The sequence below is a fragment of the Nicotiana sylvestris genome, chromosome 10 (assembly GCF_000393655.2).
Source record: "Nicotiana sylvestris chromosome 10, ASM39365v2, whole genome shotgun sequence".
In the NCBI taxonomy this organism is placed as follows: domain Eukaryota; kingdom Viridiplantae; phylum Streptophyta; class Magnoliopsida; order Solanales; family Solanaceae; genus Nicotiana; species Nicotiana sylvestris.
Genome location: NC_091066.1, coordinates 117172125 through 117189846, shown reverse-complemented (window position 1 = coordinate 117189846; position 17722 = coordinate 117172125). Strand labels below are relative to the sequence as shown.

At 38.0% G+C, this 17722-nt stretch overlaps 1 protein-coding gene across 1 annotated transcript; it reads left to right on the top strand.

Annotated features, from left to right (window-relative positions):
* Positions 1-7321: 7321 nt before the first annotated feature.
* On the top strand, positions 7322-16938 carry LOC104242724 (uncharacterized). The gene is made up of 5 exons (XM_009797808.2): positions 7322-7575; positions 7689-7823; positions 8081-8189; positions 8621-8772; positions 16675-16938. The coding sequence occupies exons 1-5, from the start codon at positions 7498-7500 to the stop codon at positions 16696-16698; spliced, it is 498 nt and encodes a 165-aa protein (XP_009796110.1). The 5' UTR covers positions 7322-7497; the 3' UTR covers positions 16699-16938.
* Positions 16939-17722: the final 784 nt, after the last annotated feature.

Here is a 17722-nt window from a genome sequence, read left to right as displayed (position 1 = left end):
GTCCAAGGAAGTTTGAGGTGGGACAATTAGTATTGAGACGTATTTTGCCTCATTGGGCCAAAGCAAAAGGAAAGTTCGCCCCGAACTGGCAGGGGCCATTTGTCGTAACCAGAGTATTGTCTAATGGTGCATTATATCTGACAGATATGAAAGGAAAATGTGTAGAAATGACCATCAATTCCGATGCGGTCAAGAGATACTATGTATGATTTCTTTATTTTGATTGTACTTGTTTGTATTTGGCATATTTTAAAGATTGAAATGATGAAGGCATTTTGTTCTGCTATCTAAACACTTGTACCCCTTGTCACCCCTTTGAGCCTTATTTATTCTCTTTCATATCCCTCTTTCAGAATCAATGGCACCATTAAGAAACGCGAGTGCAGAAGAAAAGAAGATGAAAAGAAAAGTAAAACCAAAAAGAAAAAAAAACTAAAAGAAAAAAGGGGAAGAAGGAAGAAAAGAAGGAAAAGAAAAAAAGAGGAAAATTGAAGGTGAAAAGAAGAAAGAAACGAAAGGGAAAAGAAAAGAAAATGAAGAAAAGAAAAGAAAACAACAATGTAGTCTCTATGACGCGAACTACGTTTGACTTGATCTCGAAAGGGTACGTAGGCAGCCTCTCTGAGGTTCAGTCATAGCAGAATAAAACCCAAAAGTCCCCAAGCAAAGAAACTGGGGCAGAGGTCGTGGTTGTTGTAAGAAATCTGATTTCGAAAGTTGTAATTTTAACCCATTTTGAAATTATTTTGAGCCTTTCATACCTTTTCTTTGTAACCCCGTCCAACGCCCACATTACAGTCCAAAGAAAGACCTTCTGATCAGTTTTTGAGGAATGTCAAGTTGAGCAGGTAAAAGTAATTTATGACAGGGGCAACACTCTGGTTCAAGCAAGGAAAAACAAAGTAAAATAAATATATGAGAGAGTCTTATTGGTGAAAACCTTCACAGGCACCATAAGGCGACGAAAGCTGAGAGAAAAATAAATGAGAGAGTCTTATTGGTGGAAACCTCGCGGGCAACTTGAGGCGGAAGTGAGTTGAGAAATGGTTAATTGAGAAGGTCTGTCGGGGAAAACTGTTTCGAGGCACCACAGGATGAACAAGGTTAAGGTTTGGGCAAAGTAACCAAGTGATGGGAATTCTGGGGCAATAAAGTATGGCAACTGGAAGCTGGTTAGTTGGACAGGTCGGGCCGATTAGTCCAAAATGCATGTCATGATCATTGGTGCCAGTTGTTCCGATCAGATAAGTTTCTTTTCTTTTTCCTTTTTACATTCATTTGGTTTTGGGTTTTTCTTATCCTTAACTCATTAAATCATTGCATTTCATTCTCTTTTGGGGGGTTTTGTCTGTCTAAGATGTTCCAATGTTAGTTTTGTTCAACGCAATTAGAAAGGACTTCAAAGCCCACTACCAGCTTCCGAAAATGGTAAAGCATAAAATGGTCAGAGCATGTCGACAACAATGTGATATAAGGTGGAATAGGGGAAGTCGTCGGAAGATTCATCGGTGGAATAATTGGAAACGTTGGGGGAAATGTAAGGGTTCAGGCGAAAAGGATCGGAAAAGTGAAACAACAGCACGGGTACAAAAGTATTTAGGTTGTCAGAGATTGGGGAATTTGAAAGTCGGTCAGAAAGTCAAGCGGTTCAGAGGAAGTCAGTAGACACAAAGCAAGGTAGTGGAAAGATTGATCAGCAAGAATGCCATCAGCTAACCACCATTTTAAACTAACGGAATTTGTTGTGATTGAAACAGGGGTAGAAGAGTTATAGGTTCAGGAGGAAATCTCCATGAGGGAAAAGAAAGCATTAATCAGGTTTGACCGCAAGTGTGGTATGATTAAACACAAGACAATGAGGGGTAACATAGGAAAATGTAGGGTAGTCTCAGAGTTTGCATGTTTAGGACAAAACTTTAGTTTTGAAGTGGGGAGCCCGCCCCTATAACAAGGGAATACATTTCAGTTTGTAAATTTTAAATTTTGAAGTGGGGAGCCCGCCCCTATAACAAGGGAATACATTTCAGTTTCTAAATTTTAAATTTTGAAGTGGGGAGCCCGCCCCTATAACAAGGGAATACATTTCAGTTTTAAATTTTGAGTTTTGAAGTGGTGAGCCCGCCCCTATAACAGAGGAATACATTTCAGTCTGTAGATTCTAAAGCATGCACATTTTAGTTTTCAACCCTTATTAGCATGCGGTAACAAGCCCCAGTTTTCCCAAACTGGGGCAGAAAGTTTTCTTGGTTCGTCTATTTTTGTGAAATCAGGAGCGCGCCTGGATAATAGAGGAATACATTTCAAATTTCAGAAGTCAGGAGTCCGCCTGGAGAATAGAGACATGCAATTCAAGTTGTAGTCGAAGTCAGGAGCCCGCCTGGAGAATGGAGGTATTAAATTTTTAAGTAGTCGAAGTTAGGAGCCCGCCTGAAGAACAGAGGTATATAATTCAAGTTTCAGAAATTAGGAACCCGCCTGTATAACAGAGGTATTTCAAGTCAAGTTTTAGTCTAATTCTTATTAATATCTAGTAACATGTACCCAGTTTCCAAACTGGGGCAGAAAATTTTCTTTGTTTTGTCTATTTTTATGAAGTCAGGAGCCCGCCTGGATAATAGAGGAATACATTTCAATTTCAAGTTCAGCAGTCAGGAGCCCGCCTGGATAACAGAGGAATACATTCAATTTCAAGTTTCGGAAGTCAGGAGCCCGCCTGGATAACAGAGGAATACATTCAAATTCAAGTTTATTCAAGTTCAGCAATTTAGAGAGAAGGAACAACATCTCAGTTAGCAATTGGAAGTAACAACAATGGATTTCACCAGGAAAACACAAGGCAACAGGAAAATGCAAGATAACAAGACAACAAAGAAGTACAAGAACAAGTTTGAAGAATTTAGATAGGATTTTGTAATTCGTAGTTCATAGCTTAGGCTAGTTTTTTATTTTTGACACGGTGTAATAAGGGAGGTTAGCAAGCAGTAGCAGCAGCAAGCGCAGTGAAATCACAGCTCCTGATAGTCCCAGCTACCAGACACGCCCGAACTACACTGACCTGATTCCTGTTCAGCCTAGGATATGTAGGCAACCTCTGAAGCAGGGTGCGGTCAGCTTTTCCAAAATGCTTCACACGGAATATTCAAACGAGCAAAAATCGCTCATATTTGCTCACTTATCTTTGCCCGAAAACTTTTTATGTTTCCGAGCAAAGAGGGGAAACTGTGAGCACGTGATTTTTGCCCAAAGCAAATTATTCCCAGATATATTCAAACAAAAAAATTAGTTTATTATTTTATAGTCTTTGTGAATTTTGGTGTCATTTTCTGCTAATTGTCGCATTTATATGTGCATTCTAATTCATATGAAAAATACAAAAATATGCATTTGCATTTAGGATTTAATTCCATATTTTTAGTATTAATTAGAGGTTAATTTGTTTTAGAACAAAATATGAAGAAAACAACAAAAATCGTTCACTTTTGCATTTTTAATGGTTTAATTGTGAATTCGTCCCGAAATAGTTTTTAAAATAATTTTAGAAATCAATTAGTGAGATATTAGGACTTTAGTTTTAATTGTTGCAATTTTACAAAATCAGAAAAAATATACAAAAAATAGATAAAAGAAACAAATGAAAAAAAAAAGAAAAAGAAAATAAAAAGAAATAGAGAAAGGGCTGCCCACGATTTGGGCCATGCCCAATTCATTTCACCCGGGCCCAACATTTTTATTCCTTCCCGCGCCCGGAGCCCAATCCAACTTACCAGGTCCGGATCTTCAAGAAATCCAAACGGCGTCGTTTCCCTTCCCTATTAGATCTGAGCCGTCCGTTCATCATAATCCTACGATCTACAATCATTTCCCTATCCCCTTATAAATGTTTGAAGCTAGGATAAACCCTAGAGACAGACAGCTTCTTCCTCGTACTCTCTCTAAGCCCCGCCGGAACCCCCCCCCCTCGCCCGCCGGCGAACACAACCTATGCCGTTGACCACCAAAATTTTGCCGTAAATTCTCCTTCCCCTCCTCTTTCCAACCCTCATGGTCATCTCCCTCGAATCTTTCCCTATCTCCTCGGATCTTCGATGAAAGATTCTCCGGCCACGACGAGACCTACACCAAATAACACCAAATTAACACCATGTGACCGCCTGGGCTTCCTCTACCCAACCCCCATGGCCTTGTATCTCGAATCTGTCTGAAAAAGCTCGAATATCAGATCGAGGGTTTCTGACCAAAAACCTAAGGCAGGATCTCCATGATTTCGGACCCTAACAACCCTAACCAGGTGTTTTCTTATGAAAACACAAGGTTAGGGATGTTAAGGGTCAGAAATTTCGGGGATGTGGAAAAATCATTGGCCGGAGCTCTTCGTGGTCAGTGAGTTCGTATTGGTATTTTTCTTTCATCTTAAATTTCTCTTTCCTTTTCTGATTTTCTGCATGTGTGAATTCCTTGTTTAAATGTCTAGTTAATTTACGTTTTAATTTTTGTCAATATTGCTCTAATCTTGTATCCCGATTTGATTAAGTCTAGTTGTTTGTTTGAATATGTTCCAATTCCTGATACTAGTTCGATTTATAATTTGTTAATTAAGTTAAGTTTTGCTTGAATTAGTTTCTGTTTTTCTTTTAGTTAAATAATAATTAGTTCATGTTTGGCTTCAGTGGATTAGTCGTCTAGCTAGTTCTAATTAGTTTAATTTGTTTTGGTCTGATTAAGGCTGATTTGGATTCTTTGGAAAACTATAATTGGTCCGTTTAAGGCTAACAGAGGGTTTGAGTCAGTCAGTTAGGGGCTTGAAGCTTAGCTTGTTTGGGTAGTAATTTCAGGTAGGGAATAAGGGTAGTTTGGGCAGGGGAAAAGGGTAGTTTCTTTAAGAATAGTAATTTCCAAAGTAGGGAAAGGTTAGTTTAGGAATTGTAATGGGTATAGGACCTTCTAGAATGGGGCACAAGTGTAGATTTCAGTAATTGTGATGCATTTACTTGTTTGGCAAGTCAAGAATAGAGGGACTAAACTGAAATAAGGGAGAGACTAAAAAAGAAAACCTAAAATCTAATTCACCCTCTTTTGTCACATATAAAAGGGCATCAAATGCCTTGAGGAGGGGTCTCTTTTTTTTTTTGGGGGAGGGGGGAGCCAAAAATTCACTATTTCATAGCTAGTTTAGCTTAGAAAATTTTCCTTTCTAGTTCCAGATTCAAAGTAGAAGTTAGAAATTCAAAAATCAAAAAAAAAAAAGAAGCAAATAGATTCATAAAAATTAAAAAACATGTACTGTTTCATTCAACTATGAAATTGATTTTCTAGTTTTAGTAGCTGAGTTACAAATCTCAGTTCCTTTTCTGGTGATTTGAGTATTCAGAGAAATTTCTGGTTGTTTCAAGTAATATTGGGGTTTCAGTCAGTCTGTTTTGGTTCCATTTGTTGAGTTTTCGAGTTTGGGGTATTCTGGCTGTTTAAAAATTCAGTGTTGAGTCAAAATTTTGGATTCTGAGTTGCTGGGTTGTTGATTCCTCTGTTTGGATTGCTGAATTTGCTCCTGAACTACACTGTTGCATTACAACTTTTGATCCATTCTTCTTCTGTTTCCTTTCAAATCTCAGGTACACGTTTTTCAGCCTGTGTTGATGTAATTTGAACATGGAATACAATTGAAGTTCATGGTTGTCCTGGAATTGCAATACAAAAACGGATTAAGTTTAGATATTTCCACATCTGTTTGATATTCACAGTTGTATTAATTGAATTGTATATTCTAGACATCTAACTGGGCCGTATAACTGTATAGTTGATATATGGCATATAGACATGATGTATTGTAATTAAGTCATCATGATGGTTAACTTTAGTTTTAGAATGAATGCTGTTAGTATAGTATATTATGGGTTGCAGAAAAAATAAAAATGAGGCATCGAAACAGTAGTATTTTTAAACAATGTCTTTGTTGTAATTGTTAATTTTAACAGGTGTTTGTTAATGACTAGTTTGTGAGTTTTAGTGCCTTAGTGACATGATTTGAATCAGTATGATAAGTTCAGGATTATATTTGGCTTAACTTATCATTTTAATAATGCTCAAGTTGACTCAATAGTGGAATAGTTAAATGGTTGCCTGCATTTCGTCATTCGTAGTGTAATAGCCTGTTAGTTCACTGGGGGTATGTAATATGGATTTAATTAAGATATGAGTCCAAATTGGTGGTCTGTCAATCCAAGGGATCGATCCCCAGACCTCCCCAAGCTCAACTGCTATGGGCCATTCCAGGCCCAACGCCTACATTCACAAGAGTCTTCGTCCCAATTGTGCTGGGCCTTTTGAGGCCCAAGGCCGGTTGTCCGTTCCTTCTGTTTTGGATATTTGGATCCGGGTTTGAATTCGAAGCCCGAGTTTGGATAATAATCAATTAGGATTTTCTTTTTCTTTTAGAGACAAAACCAAAAATAGAAAATTGTAGTCACTTTTTAGGTTGGCCTTTTATTAAAAATGATGAGATGAGCCTCGCCGAATAAAACTACAAATGCGGGGCCCTCAATAAGTGGTTATTAAAATACTTAGAATTCGGGAGGGCCGTTTAGTGAATTTCATGGCCTTCCCCAAAATAATATTGCGTTAAACTCTTTAGACGCGATTTGATTAGAATTTACTTCCTTTAACTCGGGTGTGCATTGATGCGACCCAAATCCAAGTCTCGACGAAGTCAAAATGTGTTGACTACCATGGGTGCATTGATTGCGACGTGGTTCGAAGCGCATTTTCACGACGTCGCAATTCCTTTAAAATAAACGATGATAAAAAGCGGTTTACGAATAAAAGGCACATAAGCTAGCATGTATTAAAATCAGATAAAATCAAATGCAATAGTTAAGCGACCGTGCTAGAACCACGGAACTCGGGAATGCCTAATACCTTCTCCCGGGTTAACAGAATTCCTTACTCGGATTTCTGGTTCGCAGACTGTAACAATGTCATATTTTTCCTCGGTTCGGGATCAAAACTGGTGACTTGGGACACCCTTAATTTCCCAGGTGGCGACTCTGAATAATTAATAATTAAATCCCGTTCCGATTGTCCTTTAAGTGGAAAAACTCCCTTATATTTATGTCCTTACGGGGTATAGGTGAAAAAGGAGGTGTGACAGTTGATATGATAATGAACTTTTTAACAGCTGTATAGTTTCAAACTTCTCTAGGGGGGATCAATCTCCCATGGCAATTAGGTGAGATGGTATTGGAGAATATTCCAATTTATCTTAATTCAAACTAGTACTTAGAAAGCTTGCTTTATCCCAAAAAATGTAATGGTAACAATTGTGTTTGAGCTCAAGAACAGTCATAAATTTTTCTCCCAACCTTTTCAAGATGGGACTTGTTTACTTCCATATTTTGGTATCTCCCCTTGAGGAAATAAATCTTTGCTTATGGATGTTTGACTGAAAGCATTTTTCTGCACTCGCTATATGCTTTAATTTATTGTGTCTCCAAGGAGAAGATAATGACCACACCTAGGAAAGAAAAGAAAAGAGAATCTCGCCGACAGGAAAAGGCTGAAAAAGCAGCTCTTCTCGATAAAGTAAGTTTAAGCTTGTAATTCTTTCTCTTGTTCGGGGTAGAGAATTTTTTTTCCTTAATTTGGTAGGTCATCTGGCTATTTCCTTTACAAGTCATGCCATTTGTACCCTGCAGAGCATTGAGAAGGAACTGCTGGAACGCCTTTCTAAAGGAGTGTATGGTGATATATACAATTATCCTGAGCGGAAGTATCTAGAGATTCTTGGTAGGGAAGCAATGCAGGTGGCTAGCGAAGAAGAAGATGAGGAGGTCTTGATCAAAACCCCTGTTATGTTGTCTCTTAAATATTCTCGTTTTTCTAGTTTCCCTTTCTTCTCTTGGTTGCTACCTCCCCCCCCTTGTTTTTTTTGGGGGGGGGGGTGGTGGTGGTTTGGGTGGGTTGTATCAGCTTGGAGCCTGGGACTACCCTCCTCTGGCAAAGCCTTTCTAAGTAAATTGGTTAACTTCGGCTGATACATTTAGATGAGTCGTTTATTCATTCTGCTGTTAATGATTGAAATAAGCAGGAACATGAAGTGGAATATGTTGAAGGCTATGATGATCTTGAAAAGGAAGATGATATGGAAGATTTTGATGGTCTTGGAATTAGAGACAGTGGCTTGGATGATGATACCGGTAAAGTTCTTAATGGATGTGCTCATCCTATTCCCAGTGTTTCATTAGTGTAATAAATTGATGGCAACATCATCCTTTGAGTGAGGACGCAAATCACATATTTAACTCAGAATTTAGAGTCCCCATAGGTTTACCTAAACACCAGGAACAAACGAGTTTGCAGTTGTATTCTCATAATGTTTAGTTGGCATTCAGACAATATTAGGCTGAAGTTGAAAAAGGAGAGCACTTTAAGTTGAAAAGAGTACTATTTGGAACAAATTGAAGTAGAAGTTGCAAATTTATACCAGTCGCATCCTTTTGGTTTATTGGTGCTGATACATCCATTTTATCACTGGCTGATGCATTTGCTTATGTCCATTGTGGCGAGGAAGTGTCTTTCAAAGCCATAATTATTGAACTAATTGTAAATCCGTTTGACCATGTTGCAGTTGGAATGGACGGCGAGGACGAGGATGATGATGGAGAGGCTGTTGCAGTTCATCAGAAGAGGGATAGAAAGGATTCTGTTTTAGCTAGAAGAAGAGCAGAGAAAGATGAGCCAAGTGCAAATTCAAAGAAAAAGGCGAAAGTGCTTGTGGAGGTAAAAAAAAAATTATATGCTTTTTTACACCCTTCAATCTTTGTTAAAACCCACCTTTTGTCTTTATCTCATATTGGTTGAGCATGAGGATACGGGTGAAAGACGGACAGCAGTACAATGAGAGATTGTATTCCGTAATTCTACAATTATCAAAATGCTTGCTTTAAGTGGCTGCGAAATTCAATTTGTAAGATATGTTTCTCAAAATATGCGCCAGACTTTGCTAGCTAGAATGAAATGGACAAATAAGCAAAACAGTCTTACTAATTTTTTTTGAAATTGGTAACATTTGTATTAGATATAAACATGACTACACTAATTCAGTGTAGTCATCCACAATTACAAAAGGGAGTACAAAGAGAGCCAAACTAAGTCTCCATAAAGCTCATAAGAGGTCTAAAACATCAAAAATACTTTCACTCTCTTCTAAGCACTCTTGTTTACACCAAAAATAAAAGAGCGTGAGGCAGCTCATTTTCAACTTTTGTATTGAACTATGTGTATCTTCAAAACATCTTAGGTTCCTTTCTTTCCAAATTGTCCACCATATACATGCAGGGACAATCTTCCATCTCTCCTTCTAGCCAGACTGCATTCCATCTCTTTTTCAACTTGTTAGGACTTCCCTGATTCTCCCTGGCATAACCCATTTAATTCCCCTCAGGTTGATGAATATCTTCCAAATTTGATCTGTGACACTGCAGTGCAAGAAAAGATGATTGACTGTCTCCTCCTGAGCTTTACATAAGTAACATCTAGACCCCAACTGATATCCTCTATTAGTGAGATTATCTTGGGTTAGGAAAACTTCTCTTGCTAGAATCTAGACAAAACATGACACTTTGTAAGGTATTTTAACTTTCCAGATCATTTTCCAAGGCCAACAACCAATCTGATTATTAGAATGGTTGTACTCCTTGTAAGCTGATCTAACAGAGAAAATTCCTCCTATCCCCCCTTACCAGAACAACCTATCTTCATTGTTGGTGGTCCCTCTAAACTGTTCCAGAGTATCATAGAAATCTGGCAGCCTCTCAATTTCCCAGTCATATAGAAATCTTCTAAATGTAAGCTTCCATCCTTGACCTGTCCAAAGTTCTCCAACAGAAGCTCTTTATTGCTGATTCAGATTGTAGATGTCCGGGAATAGTTGCTTTAAAGTTCTCTGTCCAAGCCATTTATCTTCCCAGAAGGATGTTTTCATTCCATTTCCAACTTTGAGACTGAAATTGTTTTTGAACCTTGGCCATGTGTTTCTGATAGACCTCCACAGACTCACCCCATAAGGAGTACAAACTATTTTTGTTGTCCAACTACTTTCCATCCCATACCTTTCTTGAATTACCTTCTTCCATAAAGATTGCTCTGTTGTGGAAAACCTCCATAACCACTTCATCATCAATGCTTGATTCTGAGTTTTCAAATTTCTAATCCCCATTCCCCTTTCTTTCTTGCTGGTAATAAGTACTTCCCACCTGACCAAATGAAACTTACTCTTATCACTGGTACCTTGCCATAGAAAGTTTCTTCTCAGTGCATCTATTCTTTTAACTACACTGGTCGGAACTAGAAATAAAGACATCATGTAAGTAGGCATGACATCCAAAACACTATTGATGAGGATTAGTCTACCTCCCAAAGATAGGTATTGGCTCTTCCAACTAACAAGTTTCTTTTCACATTTCTCAATTACTCCATTCCATATTACTTTTGACTTGCTTTTTGCTCCAAGTGGCATTCCCAGGTACACTGTTGGTAGAGCTCCTATCTCCCCCCCCAGTATTCTAGCCAAACTATGCATCTCCATTACTTCATTAACTGGATAGATGGAACTCTTGTTCCAGTTAATGTGTAGTCCAGATATAACTTTAAAAAGAATGAATACCATTCTCAGGAAAAATAACTGTTCTCTGCTAGCATCACAAAACACCAAAGTATCATATGCATATTGTAGATGGGTGATTTCCAAGTTGGTTGGCTCCCTAGAGTTTACCCTGAACCCCTTGATCCTATAATTTGCTTTGGCAGTTTTAAACAGATTGTTTAAACCTTCCATAGCCAGAATAAATAGAAAAGAGGAGATAGGGTCTCCCTGTCTCAAGCCTCTCTGAGAGGAAAAGAAACCAACAGGTGAACCATTGACTAAGATAGAGAATTTGACAGTACTAGTGCAGAATTTGATCCAACTAATCCATCTTTCATCAAAGCCCATCTTCGAAAGTATTCCCAACAAAAAATTCCAGTTAAGGTGATCATATGCCTTTTCTATGTCCAGCTTGCACAGGATACCAGGTTCTTTGCTCTTCATTCTAGCATCTACACTCTCATTTGCAATGAGAATAGCATCCATTATTTGCCTACCTTTGATGAAGGCCATCTGTTGATTGTCCACCAACTTGCCCATTGCTTTCTTGATTTTTTCTGTTAGGATTTTTGAGATTATTTTGTAGACACTACTTATCAGACTGATAGATCTGAAATCTTTCAGTTCTTTAGCTCCAACTTTCTTAGGAATCAAAGCCACCAAAGTAGCATTGAAGCTTTTTTCAAAGACCCCAGTAACTTGAAAATTCTGGACTGCAGCTATCACACTTGACTAATCACTTCCCAGCATTGAATGTAGAAAGCCATAGTATACCCATCTGGACCAGGAGCTTTGTCCCCTACACATGCTTTGACATTCTCCCAGATTTCAGGAGGCTCAAAAGGGCTCAATAACATCTGATTATCCTCTGAGCTAATAGTTTGGCAGTCCCTTAGGCTGCATTGTGGTCTCCACTCCTCAGCTTCTGTGTATAATTTTTAGTAGAAAGAGTATATCTCCCTCGTGATATCTTCAAGATTCTCCACAGTTTCGCCGTTGACTTGTAGCTTGTCAATATTGTTATATCTTTTATGGGCATTTGCAGTTTTGTGAAAGAACTTAGTATTTCTGTCACCTTCTTTCAACCATAAGGCCCTGGACCATTGCCTCCAAGCTATCTCCTCCTTCCGAGCATTTTCCTCAAATTCTAGCAGTAGAGAGGTTTTTTGTGTGTCTCTTCCTCATTCAAGCTCCTCAGTTCTTGTATATCCTCAATTTTAGCAAGTTGGTCCAATATATGTTGTTTCTGTATCTTTAGATTGCCTTAAATTGTCTTGCTCCATTCTTTGAGTTTTTCCTTCAAAGCTTTCAGCTTGAAAGCCAGGATGTAATCAAGTCTGCCAGTACATGAAAAGGACTCCCACCATGTTTTAATTCTATTCTTGAAACCTTCAGTCAGCAGCCACCAATTCTCGAATTTGAAAAAAGATTTCATTGGTTCCCAATTGCCACACTGAATCATGACAGGTGAATGGTCAGAGGTAACCTTGTGAAGGATTGACTGTTTAATGTTTCTAAATCTTTCATCCCATTCTTCAGAGACTAGAAACCTGTCCAGTCTAGCAGCACTGTTGAAATATGTTCCTTTCTTCCATGTGAACTTGCCTCCTAGTAGTTGCAGATCAACTAAACCCATGTCCTCAATGAAATCTGAGAATTCTGCCATTGATCTGGTATACCTAACACAATTTTTCTTCTCTGAGGGATATCAAACAGTGTTAATATCCCCACACACAACCCAAGGCCCAGTGAATAGACCCCTAGCAGCTCCTATCTCCCTCCATACTTCTTTTCTTTCAACCCTATCATGAGCATCATAAATACTGGTTAAATGCTAAACAAATTCTTGGGCTTTGCCACTGAACTTATATGTGATGGAATATCTACCCACACTACTGACTTCCCCTTCCCATGCCCTACTGTCGAACATAATGAGAATACCCCCTCTAGTTCCACTTGCTTCCAACTGGGCATATTTCACCCATCTATTTGCCCATAATTCTCTAACTATCTCCCTGATTTCCCCTTCTACCTTGGTTTCTTGAAAGCAATAGACTTCTGCCTTCCAGCTACTCACCATATTTTTTATCAACTCCCTCTTCCTAGCTCTGTTAAGTCCCCTAACATTCCAAGATACTATTTTAATCATCAATGACTATCGATGACAATATACCCTCCCCTGCTTATTGTGCCATTGCTTTTGAAACTGCTACCAAGATCTAAGTTTTTCAATTCTTTGCTTCCTTTCTTCTTTGGTGTGACAACTTCCATCATCAGTGATGTTGACTCCGTTAAATTCTTCCTCTTTCCATCAATTTTCATGAATAATTGGAGTGCTTCCTTTTCGCACCCTTTGAATTCCACCCCAAACTCTTTGCTCAGCCTAATGATATTTTGGTGCACCCAAATTGATGCCTGAAACTCTGGATCCTCTTCATTATCTAGAGAATTTAAGGGGAGAACTTCTTCAATTGTCCACTCTCCAAACTTTTTCTCCTCTTCCGGTTGCATGTGCTCCTTTTGCTACATGTCAGAGGTTGATTGTTCCTTGTTTTTGATTAATACCAAGGCCCTTTCCTTGTTCTCTTCGGTTTGAGCTTCCTCTTCGAGTGTATCATCTGAATTGTCGATCTCAATGGCCTTCTCTGCTTTCTTCGACTTTTTTTCCAAAGGGAGGAACACTGTATTTGCCTGGACCTCTATTAGGATGGGGTCTTTTAATTCCTCCAACTGGGCTATGATTTTTGGTCTTTTATTACAGAGGGTTATAGAATGGTCTATCAATCTTGGGCCCAGAGATTTATTTGGGCCCAAATCATTAGAACTTGAGTCTGTTCCTTTGTCACGTGAGACTGGCACACGTGTAGTATTTTTAAAAGCCTCTCCATTGTTCGATGTACCCACATGACCATAGTACAGTGGAGCTGTTACAATCTCCTTCCCCAGGTGGATACTAATATTGACCATTGGTTAATTTCTCCCTCTATTACCCTGCAGTCCTTGTCCTTCATCATCTTACTCCCTTGGACACCCCGCCGCTGTAATCGCTGTTACAGTCACCGGAATTTCACACCAGATGGGGATTTTGTATAAAAATCCGTCACTTTCCATCTGTATCTCTCTCGGAACCCTACTCCCATCTCCCTTCACTTCTATTCTTGTCCATCGGAGGTGGTTTTTGAGGTTTGTTTCCTCCTCTGTTTCTAGCCATCCCCCACATTGGTCTCCTATGGTACTGAGAACTTTATCTGACCATAGATTAACAGGTAAACCCAGTAGTCTTACCCATACCCAGTCTCGTTTCACCTTTTCTGGCCAACAACCAGTGGTAGGTTTCCACCAGTCGAGGCTTACTTTGGACTTCTGCCACCACCATTCTCCCCTTAGCACATGTTTTGCCTCCTTTCTTGTGGGAAATTCGAACAGAAATTGGGAATCGTTCATCTCATGAACATTTATGCTGATGGTGGAATTCCACGTGTTGTTTGCCCATCTTCTGATATCGTTCAAAGTTGGAGATTCCTTCAGAGAAATCATCACCTTGCCTACTATGCATCTACTCAACACATCCCTCTCTGATAATTCTGAACCTCCTGGGACCATAATTTTGGAGTTGTTGATATTTATTAGGGATGATTTTGTGCCTTCAGTGGACCATCTATTGGTTCTGACCGCTTCAGTGTATGAGGACTCCATCTTTGAGATTCTCACTGTATGGGGCTGCTCCTCTTTCTCTGAAGAATTAATTAGTCTTATAATTTTTCTAGCTATGTCTCCCCACCCAGCATTTAATGAGATTTCCAGTGTAATAATGATAGATCTACTTTCCCCTTGTATAGCAATAAAACTGATGTACCTACCATATTCATTGAATTTAAGGTTACAAAAGTATTCTGTGTAATGTTCTTTCATGTTCCATCTTCTTATTGCCCTCCTATGTTCCTTTGACGCCACATTAAATATCTCTGTCACCCATTTCATGACTTTACTGCTGACATTTACTGTTCTCATCAATTTTTTGCTACGTTCTACCCATTCAAACCGTGTTCCAGACTTAGAACTAATTTTTGTGATATCAAAAGACTTGAAGCTAGCATTGTAATAAATTCTGTCACTGTCCATATTTAACTGATGAAGTAAAACGAATCTGATTTTGAGGGAAAAATCTGAGAAGGAGAGAAAGAGAAAGAAAGGAAGGAGTCTAGAGGAGAGGAAAGGGAAGAAATCCGGTGAAAGATCCCACCGGAAAGGTGTTTCTACCCTCCTAGGAAATAGGAGAGAGAGTATCTAGGGAAAGTCTAAGAGAAAGTACTGTTGTCCCAAAAAAAGAAGTGGTGAGATCTGTCCGGAAAAACCTCAAAGGTTAGAGATATCAGCAGTCAGAACGGGTGAAAAACAGAATGAAGCAAAGGAAGGAATTCTGCAATCTTAAGAAGAGGGAGAAAGAAGTTTTTTTTTGGCAATTGACTGTGCTTCCCGTCGCCGGAAAAAAGAAAAGTGGTCGGAATCTAAAACTTCATGGATTGGTGGGGTCGGAATAAGGGGACGAAGAGGCTGTCCAAAAGAAAAAAGTTGAAATCTGGCCCGGAAATTGGCTTACGCGCCGGCGCGTGATGGAGTGCTCGCCGGAGCTTGGCAGCGCGTGTGAGGGTCTTTGCTGGAGCTGTTTTCAGGGATAGGCTCGCGTCACTGGTGACTCTCCGATGATGTTTGTAGAAATTCAGGATTCCGGGTTCTCAGGCTCCTCGGGGAGTATGCCTGAGAGCATCTGTTAAGCTTAAAATTTGAAGAGGATTACTTGCTCAAGTTCTTCTGGGTCTTACCAAACTCAGGTCTTACTAATTTGGATTTTGTAATTGCAAATTTTGTAGTCATTGTTCGTGTTCGAGTGGAATTGTGCACTAAGGGGTCGTTTGGTAGCTAATTACAGGATAAGTTATTTATGTACTAGGAGTAACATAACTAATACCGTGTTTGATAGCCTTTAATTACTTTGTACAAAAATCAGCATAACTAATGTCATGTTTGATTGCTTTTCCATTGGCTGTATAAGTAATACATGGATATGTTATACAATAAATCTATGTATTATTTATGTAAGGTAGAATGTGGAATAACTAATACATGTATTAAACAATCAAATGATCGAAAAACCTTCATATTTATTTTAAATTACATATTTATAATCAGGATAAAGTAAATATTCAACAAAAAATAATCTTTACATTACAATCCATGCATTACTAATCTTTATATAATTAATCCCTTCAAAATTAGTTAAATCTTGCCTAATTAATTCCTATATAACTAATTTCTACAATACTAATACATGGATATTTCTAACCAGCAATCAAACGATTCTAAGAGTAGCGTCATTGATCTTGAAGTTGTATTTCTTCTCTGTGGTACTCATATTATAACGTTTGTGAGATCTATTTATATCCCGCTGAATCTTGCATAATTAATTCCTGTATAACTAATTTCTACAATACTAATACACAAGGGCGTACGCAGAAGTTTTTGTAAGCGGTGTCGAAATTTATAGAATAACGGGAATAATAGCGTTAATTATCATACTTCTAAACAAGAAATGATCTTAGTCTATTGGTCTTGTTGAGTTTTAAGCAGAAAAGCTCATGAGTTCAATTCTACATCATCACTATTTTTAACCACAGAGCTCTCTCAAATATTTGCAAAAAAGATGTGCTAGTTGCGGTTTGAACCTTTGACCTCTTAAAGCAAAATCAAGCACATAACCAACATACCAAGAGATAATTTATGTCAAGTGGTGTCATTTTTTCCTATTTATCCGTTTCCTCACAATATTAATACATATAATTAGTAAAAAATTTCGACGAAATGGTGTCGCGTGACACTGCTTCGCTAAGTGTGGATCTGCCCCTGCTAATACATGGATAACTCTAACCAGCAACCAAAAGATTCTAAGAGTAGCGTTATTGATATTGAAGTTGTATTTCTTCTCTGTGGTACTCATATTATAACGTTTTGTAAGATCTATTTATATCCCGCTGCCACAGGTGTCAATGTACATTGTACGATGAACCTCTACTATCTCGTGAGCAGATGAAAGAGAGAGAAGACGAGGTGATGTGATACCAGTGATTTGCTTGTACTGGATTTATTAAGTAGCAAGCAATCTAATTCTTTAATGTTGAAATGATACTTTCTAAAGTTTATTCAACTTTTAAATATTTAGTTTCATTATAATTTCACACTATTGTTCTGTAGTCATTTTTTTTAAAACCTTTTTCCAATTTAGGAGGATGTATTGTGTTTCCACACTTCTATTCCAGCGTAACTCGAATCCAGGACCTAATAATTGTGGGTGAAAGTATTTTTACCAACCGAGCAAACCTCATTTGTCGTTCCGTAGTCATTTGATAAATAGATATTACTAGTGCTACACTAGGGCCAATTTCTGATGATAGTAAAAGCACAAACATATAATTTGAAGCCTATAGCATGAAAAGTTGTTCTCATGAAAACAGAAATAATTACAAATGAAGCCATACTCTTATCTGAATATAATTTTTAACTCAGCTGTAGGATCTTGACAACCACAAAACTGTTTAGCAAGGTAATAAAATACCCTCAGGGGTCGTTTGGTAAAATGTATAAGAATAATGCTTAATCGGGTGTAATAGTAATATTGGTATTAGTTATGTTTGCATTAATTATGTTGGCATCAGTTATGCCGACATATTTCTTATCCATTGTTTGGTTTGATGTATCTAAAAGAATTGTCTGTTTACAAAAATCCTCATAACCAGTCCATCATTTTATCTTTTTAAAAGAAACATATGTTGATGAATGTTTTTATATGAAAAAGGTTTAAAAAAATTATTTGATTTGTTCGCCTATATTGTAGTATAAAACTGAATATTTATTTATAAAAAAGAAAATATGCTTAGTATTTATTTATTTACTAGGGATATAATTTTAGTTTGCACTTTCTTGGATTATTTCAAACTTGCATTAATATAATAGCATATTTTAATCAAGCATAAATTTTGAAGGATAATTTTGTCTTTAACTAAGCTAATGCATGCATTAAAGCCCATTGCA